This window comes from Pan paniscus, chromosome 11 (genome assembly GCF_029289425.2).
Source record: "Pan paniscus chromosome 11, NHGRI_mPanPan1-v2.0_pri, whole genome shotgun sequence".
NCBI lineage: Eukaryota > Metazoa > Chordata > Mammalia > Primates > Hominidae > Pan > Pan paniscus.
Genome location: NC_073260.2, coordinates 118687922 through 118701918, shown reverse-complemented (window position 1 = coordinate 118701918; position 13997 = coordinate 118687922). Strand labels below are relative to the sequence as shown.

The 13997-nt window shown below is 45.6% G+C and overlaps 1 protein-coding gene across 1 annotated transcript in view; it reads right to left on the bottom strand.

Annotated features, from left to right (window-relative positions):
• The window catches only part of LOC117981627 (uncharacterized), an 85770-nt gene that overhangs the window by 36356 nt on the left and 35417 nt on the right, over positions 1–13997 (bottom strand). Inside the window, exons 3-5 of the mRNA XM_034967102.2 lie at positions 7846–7896; positions 5427–5671; positions 2755–2812 (exon numbers count right to left, since the gene is read on the bottom strand). Coding sequence (XP_034822993.2) covers positions 2755–2812; positions 5427–5671; positions 7846–7896 — 354 coding nt within the window. The remainder of the gene's footprint in view (positions 1–2754; positions 2813–5426; positions 5672–7845; positions 7897–13997) is intronic.

The following is a 13997-nucleotide window of genomic DNA, read 5'->3' as shown; positions in this document are numbered from 1 at the left end:
GCCCCTTGGGAATGAGGAGGAGAAGGGGTGAAGTTAGTGGAACAGATGCAAAATCATTCTCAGGACATGGTGGTAAAAGGTGAGGGTGTCAGCGATGGTAGGTTGGAAATGCTAGTGTCCACATGGGGGCCTCTCTCTCTAGCTTCCCACTTTTGGGGATTCTGTTCTCTAGCCTCCTGACCTGCCATCTTAGAAACCTGTCTCAAATGACTTTAGCAAAAGGGAGAGTCAATTGGAAGAATCCTGAAATATCTTCTGTAATCAAAAGAAGGGCATTTGACCAAACCATGGGAAGGGCAGGATACAGCTAGCTGTGGACCAACCAAATAACCCCATGGGAGGGCAGGTTCTCAAAGAATATGAAACTTCCACTTTGACCTCAAGGAGTTGGGGCAGGACAGTGCTCTCAGAAAAAGGAGATACTAGTTCCTGGAGAAAGGGAAGGCTCGTGGCCTTTTGGGTGTTGTTTTCTAAGAAGATGAGGTGGCAAGATGGACTTGGGGCTGCTGCCTCCCACTAGGGGCACTACCTGCCCATGCTGTGGAAAAGTCTGGGCGTGGGAGCCTTTGTTCTGGTTTTGCTCGAGGCCTGAGGGAGGAACATTCTTTTAGATTGTCTCTCCGTTTCTTCCTGCTTTCAGGTTGGTGAGTCCTCTAGGACAAAGAGATTCAAGTATGGACCTTGGGGACAAGGGTGAAGGCAGCCAGTAGAGGGTTGCTCAGAGGTATACAATTAGCACTGTGGGCTTCCAAAAGGTGCAGCCCAGCTCAACAACCTGAAGTTTTCACACAGAGATGTGGGGCCAAAACGAGTCAATAACAAGTGCTGTGCTGATGCCTAGAGTGTCCCTAGTGCACATCTTTCTCCTGTACCTGTGGTAGAAGAAGGCTGGGAGTCCTAGCCAAATATCTGTCCAACTCTTCATCACTATCCAGAACAGAAGAACATGTTTAGGGCTTTTGAGACACATTGCCAAATTGCTCTGTTAAAAATGGAATATTTTGGGATCAAGCGAGAAGTCCAAACCAGGGGGCTCTTGCCAGTCCTGGGCATGTCATCCTCTCAATCAGCTTTAAGTAGCATGCCAGCATTCTGCACAGGATAGAGTTCTCCTTAGAATCAGTTGATCAGACATGACAGTCACAATCATACCAATGCTATTTGACAAAATATCATATTGCTTTCTTCAATATAATGTTCTTATATCATTTTAAAAAACAGCTCCTGCTTTTTTTTAAGTAAAAAAAGTTGCTAGGGGAATGGAGTACTTTCAAACGTTGTTGAATTCAGAAGAGCTTCATTGGGACCCTGTTTTGCTGTGCTTTTTGTTGCCACTGAAGTTTCCTTCTTGAGCACAGGCATTAGCGTTCAGGTTGTAGGCTTTCTGCTTTCTCAGGGGTTGGTATTTCTTTGAAGACTGGCCAAACATGGATGAACACTTCATTGCAAGGACTGCCTACCATGACCTCTCTAAGCAACAACATGCTGTGATTGGCAGTGGGTCAGGAGGGCATGTGACAGGCTCACACCAGTAGCCACAGACTGGTATTAGCTGAAATGTCAAACCCTGTGTGGTTGTTGTATAGTTGCATGATTGAATCAAAGAATATTAGAGCTGGACGGACCCTTGGAGACCATAGATTTCAACCCTTTCCACCAGACCTACCCACCTTACAAATAAAGGAATTGAGACCCAGGGAGAAGAAAAGGCTTATCCATGGTTACACATAAAGAATAATCAGAATCAAGAATAAGGTGAGGCCAGGCGTGGTGGCTCACGCCTGTAATCCCAGCACTTTGGGAGGCTGAGGCGAGTGGACCATCTGAGGTCAGGAGTTTGAGACCAGCCGGTCAACAAGGTGAAACCCCATCTCTACTAAAAATACAAAAATCAGCCGGGCATGATAGTGGGTGCCTATAATCCCAGCTACTTGGGAGGCTGAGGCAGGAGAATTGCTTGAACTCGGGAGGCAGAGGTTGCAGTGAGCCAAGATCATGCCATTGCGCCCCAGCCTGGGCAATAGAGCAAGACTGTGTCTCAAAAAAAAAAAAAGAATAGGCTGGGTGTAGTGGCTCACGCCTGTAATCCCAGCACTTTGGGAGGCCAAGGCAGGCGGATCACCTGAGGTCAGGTGTTCGAGACCAGCCTGGCCAACATGGCAAAATCTCGTCTCTACTAAAAGTACAAAAATTAGCTGGGCGTGGTGCCGGGTGCCTGTAGTCCCAGCTACTCAAGAGGCTGAGGCAGGAGAATTGTGCCACTGCACTCCAACCTAGGTGACAAGAGCGAGACTCCGTCTCAAAAAAAGAAGAAGAAGAAGGTGAAATTTTTACAGTGTTAAAAAATAAGAACCATCAGCCTAGGATCCTGTACCGAGAAATTATCCTTCCAAAGAGCAGAAGAGGCTTCCAGTTTTCAGTCTGGCATGTAAAGGGCATGGAAGTCATCACTTCATCCTGGCAACAAGGAAAAAGCTAAACAAACTGAAAAAATAACTCGTCCTAGATCTGTCAAGGAAGGGAGGTCACAGGACAAACTGCTGCCCCCCAAATTAGAGACAGACAGGCAGATAATGAGAATCCAAACTTACTGGAGCAGAAACTCACAAGCAGAAACCTCTGAGAGCCAGTGTCACTGCAGGAAAAACCTGCTGTATGATTAACAAACGAATGGCTGGAGGCTTGGCAATGACAAGTCTGAGAGTTAAGAGCCCCATGGACCCAGTTATAGGTAAAACACTTCTGTGAGTTTACCTTCTGGAGCTCTACCAGGTTCTCAGAGTGAAGACTGAGGGAAAATCCCTTTATGTTCCTGGAAGAGGAAGGGAAAAGGAACCATTTTGAAATATACCAGAGCATTCTGGTCCCGTTAAGGCCTGCCCCAAGAGAAACTATTTTACCAGGATCTACCCTATTGGGAATTAATTAGAGCTGACCCAGGGAAGGGAAATATCCAACTCTAGCCTCTTTTCCCTTTCTGTCTCATGTAAGGGGTGGAGGGGAAACTGAGGAGCCCTTATAAAGTTCTCAGCCCTGATGCACAGGCTCCCTAAAAGACTGTGACCCAATCACAGGACTACAGAATGCTACCCCACACCTCACACCACACCACTAAAGGCCTGTCTACCTAGTGCGTCATGCCTGCCTTTCAAAAAAAAATTACAAGGCATAAATTACAAGGCACAATTACAAGGCAAAAAGTTACAAGGCAAAAAACACTGTTCAAAGGGACAGAGCAAGCATTAAAACCAGACTCAGACGTGGCAAAAATGTTGAAATTATCAGACAACATTATTACACCAGGAACATTATCAGGCCAGGAATTTAGAACATTGTGAGGCCAGGAATTTAAAACAACTATGAAGAATATGCTAAGAGCTTGCATAAAAGTAAGTAAACAACATGCAAGAGCAGACGGGTGCTGTAAGGAAAGAGACGGAAAATCTAAGAAAGAATTAAAAAAAATGCTAGGCTCAAAAACACTGCAACAGAAATGAAGAATGCCTTTGATAGGCTGGGCATGGCTGAAGAAAAATCTCTGAGCTTGAGGATTACGTCCATAAAGCGCCTAAAACTGAAAAGCAAAGAGAAAAAGGACGGAAGAAACAAAACAAAAACAAAAACCCAGGACAGAATAGTGGGACAACTACAAAACATACAATATTCATTTAATGGGAATACCAGAAGAAAAGGAAAGGAAGAAAGGAATAGAAGAAATATTTAAAACAATAATAACTGAGGCCAGGCATGGTGGCTCACGCCTGTAATCCCAGCACTTTAGGAGGTTGAGGTGGGTGGAGCACTTGAGGTCAGGAGTTCAAGACCAGCCTGGCCAGCATGGCGAAACCCCATCTCTACTAAAAATACAAAAACAATTAGCTGGGCATGGTGACACACGCCTGCAATCCCAGCCACTTCGGTGACTGAGGCACGAGAGAAAATTGCTTGAACCCGGGAGGCAGAGGTTGCAGTGAGCCGAGATCGCCACTACACTCCAGCCTGGGCAACAGAGAAAGACCCTGTTTAGAAAAACAAAACAAAAACAAAAACAAACAAACAAAAGATAATAACTGATAATTTCCCTCAAATTAATATCAGACACCAAACCACAGATCCAGGAAGCTCAGAGAACATCAAGCAAGATAAATGCCAAGAAACTCCCACATTTAGCGTATTATATTCAAACTGTAGAAAATAAAAGATAAGGAAAAAATCTTGAAAGAAGCCAGAGGAGAAAACAACTTAGTACATGGAGGAGCAAAGATAAGAATTACATCTGACTTCTCTTTAGACAGCATGCAATCGGCCGGGTGTGGTGGCTCATGCCTGTATTCCCAGCACTTTGGGAGGCTGAGATGGGAGGATCACTTGAGTCAAGGAGCTTGAGACCAGCCTAGCCAACAGAGTGAGACCCCGTCCCTACAAAAAATTTAAAAATTAGCTGGGCTTGGTGGTGCATACCTGCAGTCACAGCTAATCTGGAAGCTGAGGTGGGAGGATTGCTTAAACCCAAGAGTTCAAGGCTGCAGTGAGCTACGATGGTGCCACTGCACTCCAGCTTGGGTGACACAGTGAGACCCTGTCTCTAAAAAAGTTAGGAAAAAAAGAAAAGAAACCATTCAATTAAGAATAGAATGGCTTGAAACAGTGTTGAGTTGAGAGGAAGAAGAAAAAAACCCAACACCAACCTAGAAGTCTATAACCTGTGAAATTATCCTTTGAAAGTAAAAGAGAAAAAAAGACTTTTTCAGACAAACAAAAATTCAGGGAGTTTGTCACCAGCAGACCTGCCTTGCAAGAAATGTTGAAAGAAGTTCTTCTGAGAGAGCAAATGACATGGGTAAGTGTGACATTATGATAGCTATGTATTGGTCTTCATCTTGTTACAGTCTTTTGTTATAATGTTGGGACACTTTAGGTCTCCGAAGCAGGCCTCAGGAAACAGAATCTCTCTCTCTGACCTTTTCCTGCCCCTCCTTCATCCACCAGAGAGGGTCCTGTCCCCTACCCTGGAGGAAGGAATGCGACACAGACAGACCAAAAAGAATCTGGACAGGCCTTGCTGAGTTTCCCCACTCAGTCTATTCCTATGAGATCCTACCCTTTTAGTCCAATCACATTTCGACATGGTGGTCAATCATGCCTTTCCAGTGACGTCTCCATAAAAGGCCCAAGAGAAGCTGTGTGCTTAGCATGCACCTGTAATCCCAGCTACGTGGGAGCTTGGGTGGCTAAGGCAGTAGTTCAAAGCCCGCCTGGGTAACATAGCAAGACCCCCCCACTCTAAAAAAAGCAAAACCAAAACCAAAACAAAATGCCCAAGAGGACAAGGTTTGGGGAGCTTCCTAGTAGCTGAAGACGTGGAGATTCCTGGAGGGCAGTGCGCCCAGGGAGCGCATGGGGGGTCCATGCTCCTTTTTCCATACCTCACCGTATGCATCTCTTCATCTGTAATATCCTTTATAATCAGCTGGTGTCCAGCAGCGGTGGGGGCCGGCCTTGGGGACAGAGCCCTCAACCTGTGGGATCTGATGCTATCTCCAGGTAGATAGTGTTGGAGTTGAATTGGAGGCCACCCAGTGGGTATCCACCACAGACTTGATTGCTTGCTTGGCGGTGGAGAGAAACACTTCTCACATGTGGTCACAGAAGTCTTCTGTGTTGATGACTGCTGTTTTGAGTGAGAGAATAGAAAAAAGCAAGTTGAGGGTTAAACATAAACACACACATACACACACACACACACTCACAGTAAGGTATGCAGATCCACATGAAGAAAAGAAGAGCATAAAATGAAAAATTTCCCAACTCTGCAGTAAAACACCCAAACAAAACAAATAAATTCCCAAAACATCGGCTTCTGGACTGAGTGTATGTAGCTGGAAGAGGGAAAGGAAAGATGACCCAGAGTTGTTGGGGGAAAGATGTTGCCCTGAAGGAAAAGGGAAGGAAGGAGCTCCCAGGGCTAAAGGAAGGGGCTCAGTGACTTGGTTGAGCCTGGACTGGCGGGGGTTACTTCTGCTTGAGAGTGGGGCCTGGAACACCCCTACCCTGGGTGGAGAGAGGAGTTAGAGGAGGGCAAAACCTGCTCAGGGAGGTCTGTGATGAGAAAAGGCCCATGAAATGGTGTCTCATCTAGCCACAAGCCAAGTATGGATCTCAGGAAAGGGCTGGGCATGTCGCTCATGCCTGTGATTCCAACACTTTGAGAGACCAAGACAAGAGGGTTGCTTGAGGCAAAGGAGTTTGAGACCAGCCTGGACAATATAGCGAGATCCCCTCTCTGCAAAATCTTTGAAAAACAATAGGCCCAGCATGGTGGTGCATACCTGTAGTCACAGAGACTCAGCAGGCTGAGGCCGGAGGATTGCTTGAGCCCACAAGTTTGAGGTTGCAGTGAGCTATGATCACACCACTGCACTCCAGCCTGGGTGACAGAGTGAGACCTTATCTCTAAAAAATTTTAAATTAAAAAACAGATCTCAGGGAGGGAGGCTTACTCTCAACTGGAGTAAAGGAAACAGCAAGAGAGGCCATGAGCAAGGGAGCAGCGAGGCTGTGGCAGCAAGCAGTGGCTGCTCAGAGGGGCCATGGGGCAGGGGGAGCAGGAGCCCTGGGTGTGGGATCTTTCTCATGGCTTTGCTGGGAAGCTGTGGGTGGGCTCCCCAGTTGGGATTCACGTTTCAGGGACTTTTCTCTATCAGCTTGTACTTCTGTCCAGGTCAGAGACTGCATGGTTTTCAATCTTTAGCTTGTGTTGGAATTACCTGCAGAGCTTGTGAAAATACTGAAGGTTGAGTTTCTGATTCAGTAAGTCTGGGGTGGGGCCTGAGGGTGTGTTTTTCTAACCAGTCCCTAGGGGCTGTTGCTGCTGCCTGTCGAGGACTACATTTTGAGACCCATTGAACAGGAAGACAATTTTATTTTATGTGACACCATGGTAGGCATGTGTAGCCCTCATGTAACACTCACCACAGCTCTGCTGGAGAGGTGCTGGACAGTTTGTGAACCTCTGTTATGGGTTGAATTGTGTCCACCAAAATATGTTGATGTCCTAACCCCCTGGACCTCAGAATGTGACTTTATTTGGAACTCGGGTAGTTGTAGGTGTCATTAAGATGGGGTCCTGTTGGGGTAAGGTAATCTGATATGACTGGTGTCGTTATAACAAGATACAGAAACACAGAGAGTGAAGAATGCCACGTGAGGACAGAGACAGGGAGAAGACAGCCATGTGACAACGGAGGTGGAAATTCAAGTGATGCACCCACAAGCCATAGAATGCTCAGGACTGCCAGGCACCAGCAGAAGCCAGGAGAGAAGGAAGGATTCTCCCCTATAGATTTCAGAGACAGCATGGCCCTGCTGACATCACGCTGTGGCCTTCTAGCCTCCAGAACTGTGAGACAGTAAATGTGTGTTGTTTTAAGCCACCCAATTTGTGTTACTTTGTTACGGCAGCCACAGGAAACTAATACACCCTCAAAGCCAAACTGGCCTTAGGCTGTTCTCTCCAGGTGACTCAGCTGTTCTTTGAGTGCTGTGACTGCAACTGGCGGGACCTGGGATCCCTTCCTGAGTCAAAGAGAGCTATGAACATGAGGTGACCTGGTGCAGAAACATTGCCCAGTGGGGGCACTCTTTCCCGGATAGCGACGATTGGCCTAGTCAGCTCCTTTGACTGTGTGCGAGTGATAAAGAGGTAACAAGACGCATCAGAAGGAGCAAGCAGGGGGCATCCTGCAAAGCCATTCCAGCCACAGTCATCTCCTTAATGAAGAGGGGGCTTGTCCCAGGAAGCTGTTATGAAATTGTCCTGTTCTTCCTAATAATTAACTTACCTACCTCATCTGAGCGACCATTTGTGTGCCTCTCTTCTTTGCAATCTGGAAGGACCTAAAAAAATAAGAATTCTAAATTAAAAATTACGATCTTCATTTCTCAGTTGAGCAAACTGAGGCTCAGAATGGTTAAGTAACTTATCCAGGGGCTAATAAACTGCAGAGATTGGTCCTAAACCCCTGGCTTCTATTTTACCATCGCATTCAAGTTCTCTCTCAGGGGAAAGGCCCACGCAGAGTCTCTCGGTGTGAGGTGGCTTCTACTGTGAGCACCCCACATATCAGACTATGTGCCCTGCAGAATGCACAATGGCCACACCATGGGTTTGGGCAGGGGCCAGCAAGCAGTTTCCTCAACAAGCTACTAAGAAAAAGGTGGCTGCTCCCTCTCTGTCTTTGGGGCCCAGAGCTTGCCTCATTCTTGCCTCATGCATGTCTGCATCATTCATTCAACAAGCACTTATTAAATACCTTCTATGCTTCCCAGCCTTTGAGAGTTAAGGGTTCATGCAGTTCTTTAATTTGAGGAGTTATCCTTCTCACCCTTAACCACTAACTCAGTATCCCCCTCCCTAAGCAATCAATATGATTTTTACTATAGAGGAATTCCTACAGGAAAGGGATTTATGCCTAAGGCTGTCCATGTATTGTCTGAAGAAGGTCTGCCTTCTAAAACACGTGTTCATGTGACGTAGAATATTAGAGGTTCAGAAAGGGAAACAGCAACTCAACAAGCTTTGGTGACTACTGAATCCAGTCCTTGGCATATCATAGGAGCTCAAGAAATGTTATGGACTAGTTGAAAGGATCTGGGCAATGCCTCTGTTAGAAATTATTTATCACCAGGACCAGTTAAAAATCAGTGTCTTCATTTATTTATTTATTTTTATTCATTCAAGAAATATCTATTGAGTCCCTACTGATAATGGAAAGGTGAATGAGTCAGTCCTTGCTCCTGAGAACATTAAGGAATAATCAACATGGGGGGTCCCTGGAACCAATGTTGCTAAATAAATAACCGACCCTGGGGAAGAGTAACCATACTTAAAAGGTATCTTATGCTGGACTGTGTTTAGTTCCTGAGAAGTGTCCCCCTTGGGGAGGCACCATGTGTAAGAATGGGAGTTGGGCCATTTGCCAGTTACTACTTATGTAATCCTAAATTATCTAAACTCATGAGCTTCAGTCTCCTCTGTAAAAGGGGTGTAATAATCACACCTACCTGACAGCGCTGCTGTGAGGATTTGAGAAGAATATGAAATAATCCATGTAATAATCAGTTTGCTCAGTTTCTGGCACTCAGTAAGAAGACATACATTTAGTAGATATTTATGGGCTGAGTTCCTTGTGGAAAGGGATTACATTTTAGTCTCTTTGTTAACTACTTCGAGGAATAGGCCCATCAATCACACAAGAGGTGGGATCTATAATGACTCTTCATAATGATGTGGCCCAAAGAGTGTTTCTTGGAGCACCAAAGCCAACAAACACTTTCTTCATAATTAAATAGTTCGAGAAACTCTGCTGGCAATGCAATTGCCTTCTCTTGAAGATTCATAAGGTATATCAGTAGATTAAGGATGTTAGAAGAGTTTGTAATGAAGAAACCTGTTTAACTTTATTTAGTTCAGTGTTTTCCAATCTTATCGGACCAATAATGTACCCTGGAAGAACCCAAACTCCTGAAGCTTCAACTTGGAAGGAGATTCTGGGCAGAAAGATGGTTGATGCCAGAGCTCCTGCCTCTCCTGAGGGTTTCTCCTCCCCCATGGAGTTCTCACTTTACTCTCTGCTGTTGCCATCTATTGACTTCCAGGGTTGTTCTGACGCCTCATTAAAACTCACAGTAGAGCTGATGCTGGCTGAAATATTACAAAGACTTTGCTAAACATCAGAGGGACTTCCAGAAAAATACAAAGAAACATCAAGAAACACATCAGGCTGGGTGCGGTGGCTCACACCTGTAATTCCAGCACTTTAGGAGGCTGAGGTGGGCAGATCACTTTAGGTCAGGAGTTCGAGACCAGCCTGGCCAACATGGTGAAACCCCTCTCTACTAAAAATTAAAAAATTATCTGGGTGTGATGGTGCACTCCAGCCTGGGAAGGGCAACAGAGCAAGACTCTGTCTCAAAAAAAAAAAGAAAGAAAGAAAAAGAGAAAAAAGAAACACATCAAAGCCTGATGGGAGTTGCAGCCCCCACACAGCCGGCTGCTGGCAGGCATTGTCCCCTGAGACCCTGCCTCCTTTTCATCCCTAAAGGGCTGGTTGACCCATGATCAACCCAATCCCAATCCCCAATGCCAGCGGCCCCAAAGGAACCTGACCCTTGATGACCGCCCACACTGGTCTGGTGGCCACTGCTGGCTCTTTAAGATACCATGCTTGGGCCCTTGAAGCTTCTCTTAATTAACTGACAAGCAGACACTGGGCTGGACCAATTAAATGAGCTCAGGGATGACCCACTGGAAGGAAATGCAGAGATACAGAACCAGATAATCTGACTCACATGGTCAGCCTCTCTAGGTTCTAGCTTATTTACCTGCAGAATGTCAGAGATAATGGATTTATCCGACCTCTGACTATAATTCTAAAAAATCCCATAGCTCGGATCTCCCTGTCAGATAATAAGTCAGTTCTACTGCATTATTTTTTAATGTAACAAGACAAAAATGCTACGTAGAACTTACTTCTTTTTGAGACAGAATCTCGCTCTGTCTCCCAAGCTGGAGTGCAGTGGTATGATCTCAGCTCACTGCAACCTCCGCCTCCCGGGTTCCAGGGATTCTCCAACTTCAGCCTCCCAAGTAGCTGGGATTACAGGCACACAACACCACGCCCAGCTAACTTTTTTTATTTTTAGTAGAGACAGGGTTTCACCATGTTGGCCAGGCTGGTCTCACTCCTGACCTCAAGAGATCTGTCCACCTCAGCCTCCCAAAGTGCTGGGATTACAGGTGTGAGCCATCACACCCCACCAGAACTTTCTTTAAAAATAAAAAATAAAAAAACAAGCCAAATCCCAGCACTTTGGGAGGCTGAGGTGGGCGAATCACAAGGTGAAGAGTTAGAGACCAGCCTGACCAACATGGTGAAACCGTCTCTACTAAAAACACAAAAATTAGCTGGGCGTCATGGCACGCGCCTGTAATCCCAGCTACTCAGGAGGCTGATGCAGGAGAGAATTGCTTCAACCTGGGAAACGGAGGTTGCAGTGAGCCGAGATCCCGCCACTGCACTCCAGCCTGGGCGACAGAGTGAGACTCTGTCTCAAACAAACAAACAAAAACAAAAAACAAACAAACAAAAAAACACTGAAGTTCTTTAGCTCTTAAAAAGTCTGAATTAGTTTTCCCCACACAGACATGGTCAGGAAGAAATTAGAAAACATGACTCTGACCTTGGGCAATTTCAGTTTCTACCTGATCCCTTTCCCTCCCCTTCCCTTTCCTCCAACATTGCTTTTTTTTTTTTTTTTTTTCCCTGAGATGAAGTCTCGCTCTGTCGCCCAGGCTGGAGTGCAGTGGTGCCATCTCAGCTCACTGCAACCTCCGCTTCCCAGGCTCAAGCAATTCTCCTGCCTCAGCCTCCTGAGTAGCTAGGATTACAGGCGTGCGCCACCACGCCCAGCTAATTTTTATATTTTTAGTAGACATGGGGTTTCATCATGTTGACCAGGCTGGTCTCAAACCCCTGACCTCATGATCCACCCGCCTCGGCCTCCCAAAGTGCTGGGATTACAGGCATGAGCCACCACGCTCGGCCCATTACTCTTAAAATTATAAGATCTCACCCAAGTTGGAGGAAATCACCTAACTCATCCAGGGATAAGAAGTTCTGTCAAAGGGTTGGTTTATTCCTTTACACACTTCACACACACACAATCCTTCCCCCACCCCTGACACCCTTTTCAACTATTTAAGGTCTGGGGGCTACTTCCGGGTATTTTTGGGTACCAGCAGGGAGACAGAAATGAGCAGGATTTATGGGAGAGTCAAATGCCCCTCTCAAAACAGTTAAAGGCCTTCCTTATAAATGGCCTCTCTCTGTAAATATAAAAACTAACTATAAGAATCTCAAACGGTCAGCCCTAAAAGACCAGGTCTTGTGGGATTGTAGAGTTGGCCGCTATGAAGGGAAGACTGGAAAAAGTGCCTCCAGGGACACGGGGTGGTCCACAGCCTAACAGTTAAAATGCTCATCACTTTTAAGAACTTTCCTAACCCCTTTAGTTCTTTGATGCTAAGCAGGGAAGAGGGAGGCTTGGAGACCAGGGATGTCCTCCCAGGTGGTGCTGGGGCCTGGGTAACCCTCAGGGTTTCCCTCAGGAGCCCTCTGCCTCTGGAACACCGTGCGTGGTAGGAGTTATTGAAGGGCTGTGTACAGTGAGTAAGCCCTTTCTTGTCAGCAAACCTTCATCAAGGCTTCAGAGCGATACCTGTCAAGAAGGATATGATATTTAGGGTGATGGTGACTGGGTAGGGAAAGGCTGATTTCTTTCAAAATTGGAAATAGAAAAATACACTGAAACAGACAATTGTTCTTAGTGTTGAAATATCATCCTGATTTCTCTGATGGTGCTACTTCCTAGGAAGTCACTAGAGATGAGATCTGAGTGACGGTTTAGTTCACTGAGGCTCTACCATGTGGCACACTCTGCGCCAAGCAATGGAGATACAGAAAGACGTAATCCCCACTCTCACAGAGCCCAGGAACCAGTGGTTGTGTCAGACATGAACAGGTGATGTCACTGTCATGCAGTAAGTGGTAGGATGAGAATATGAACGGGGAGCTCCCGGCAACCTTCCATAGTCTCCTGCAGGATTTTTAGATGTGCGACCCCATTCCTCTCACAGTGCTTAATAGGAAACAGCAAAGACTAGGAAGACTTCTCAGGGACAAATCCTAGCTCAACGAACCCAGTACTGTGTAACTGTGATGGTCTACAACCATTTGCCAAATGTTGTAGAGGGCATCTCTGTCTTTGTCTCTGTGGGATCTCTTACTTCTTAATTTGGTGACAGCAATCTAGATTCTTCCTGAAGAATTACTCCTTCCCTGTTGCCTTAGCCTTGATGGGGTGTTCAATACCACCCCTTACACCCCACCTCTAGACACTTTATGCCTGAGCAAGGATTTCGCATGAGACCCAAGCTAGCCAAACAAGTGTGAAAGTAGTCAGAATCAAAATGGAGTCACTAATGTTAAGAAAACCCTGACAAATTAAACCCTGACAAATGAAAGAGGCTTCTCATGCTTGTATGCCTGATAACAGAAGACTGCAAAACCACAGCCTTGCACAAAGGCCATCACAACCTTACACAAAAAATACTGCAAGGACAACTGCCTAATTACTGCCTGTCCAGTCTCACACTGAAGTCACCCACGTTATTGATCTTTGTAGCCCAAAATAATTATTTCAGGACAAGTATGTAATCCTCTTCACTTTTCCTTTAAAAACCCTTGTCTTCCTCAGTGTGGCGATTCCTCAAGGATCTAGAACTAGAAATACCATTTGACCCAGCCATCCCATTACTGGGTATATACCCAAAGGTGTATATGTGACACATATACACCATGGAATACTATGCAGCCATAAAAAAGGATGAGTTCATGTCCTTTGTAGGGACATGGATGAAGCTGGAAACCATCATTCTCAGTAAACTATCACAAGGACAAAAAACCAAACACCGCGTGTTCTCACTCACAGGTGGGAATTGAACAATGAGAACACTTGGACACAGGAAGGGGAACATCACACACCGGGGCCTGTTGTGGAGTGGGGGGCTGGGGGAGGGATAGCATTAGGAGATATACCTAATGTAAATGACGAGTTAATGGGTGCAGCACACCAACATGGCACATGTATACATAGTAACAAAGCTGCACGCTGTGCACATGTACCCTAGAACTTAAAGTATAAAAAAAAACAAAAACAAAAACAAAACACTTGTCTTCCTTTACTTCCCTAAATATGCACATAGTTTGCTATGGCACATTACCATTGCAATGCTTTATTCCTAAATAAACATCTTTTGTTTTAGAGAACCTCTCTCTGTGTATTATTTAGTTAGATGCAAGATTCTCCAAGGAACCTGAACTTGTACACAGACAAAGATGAACATGAACAAAGCTAATTTCATTCTGGTGGCAGCA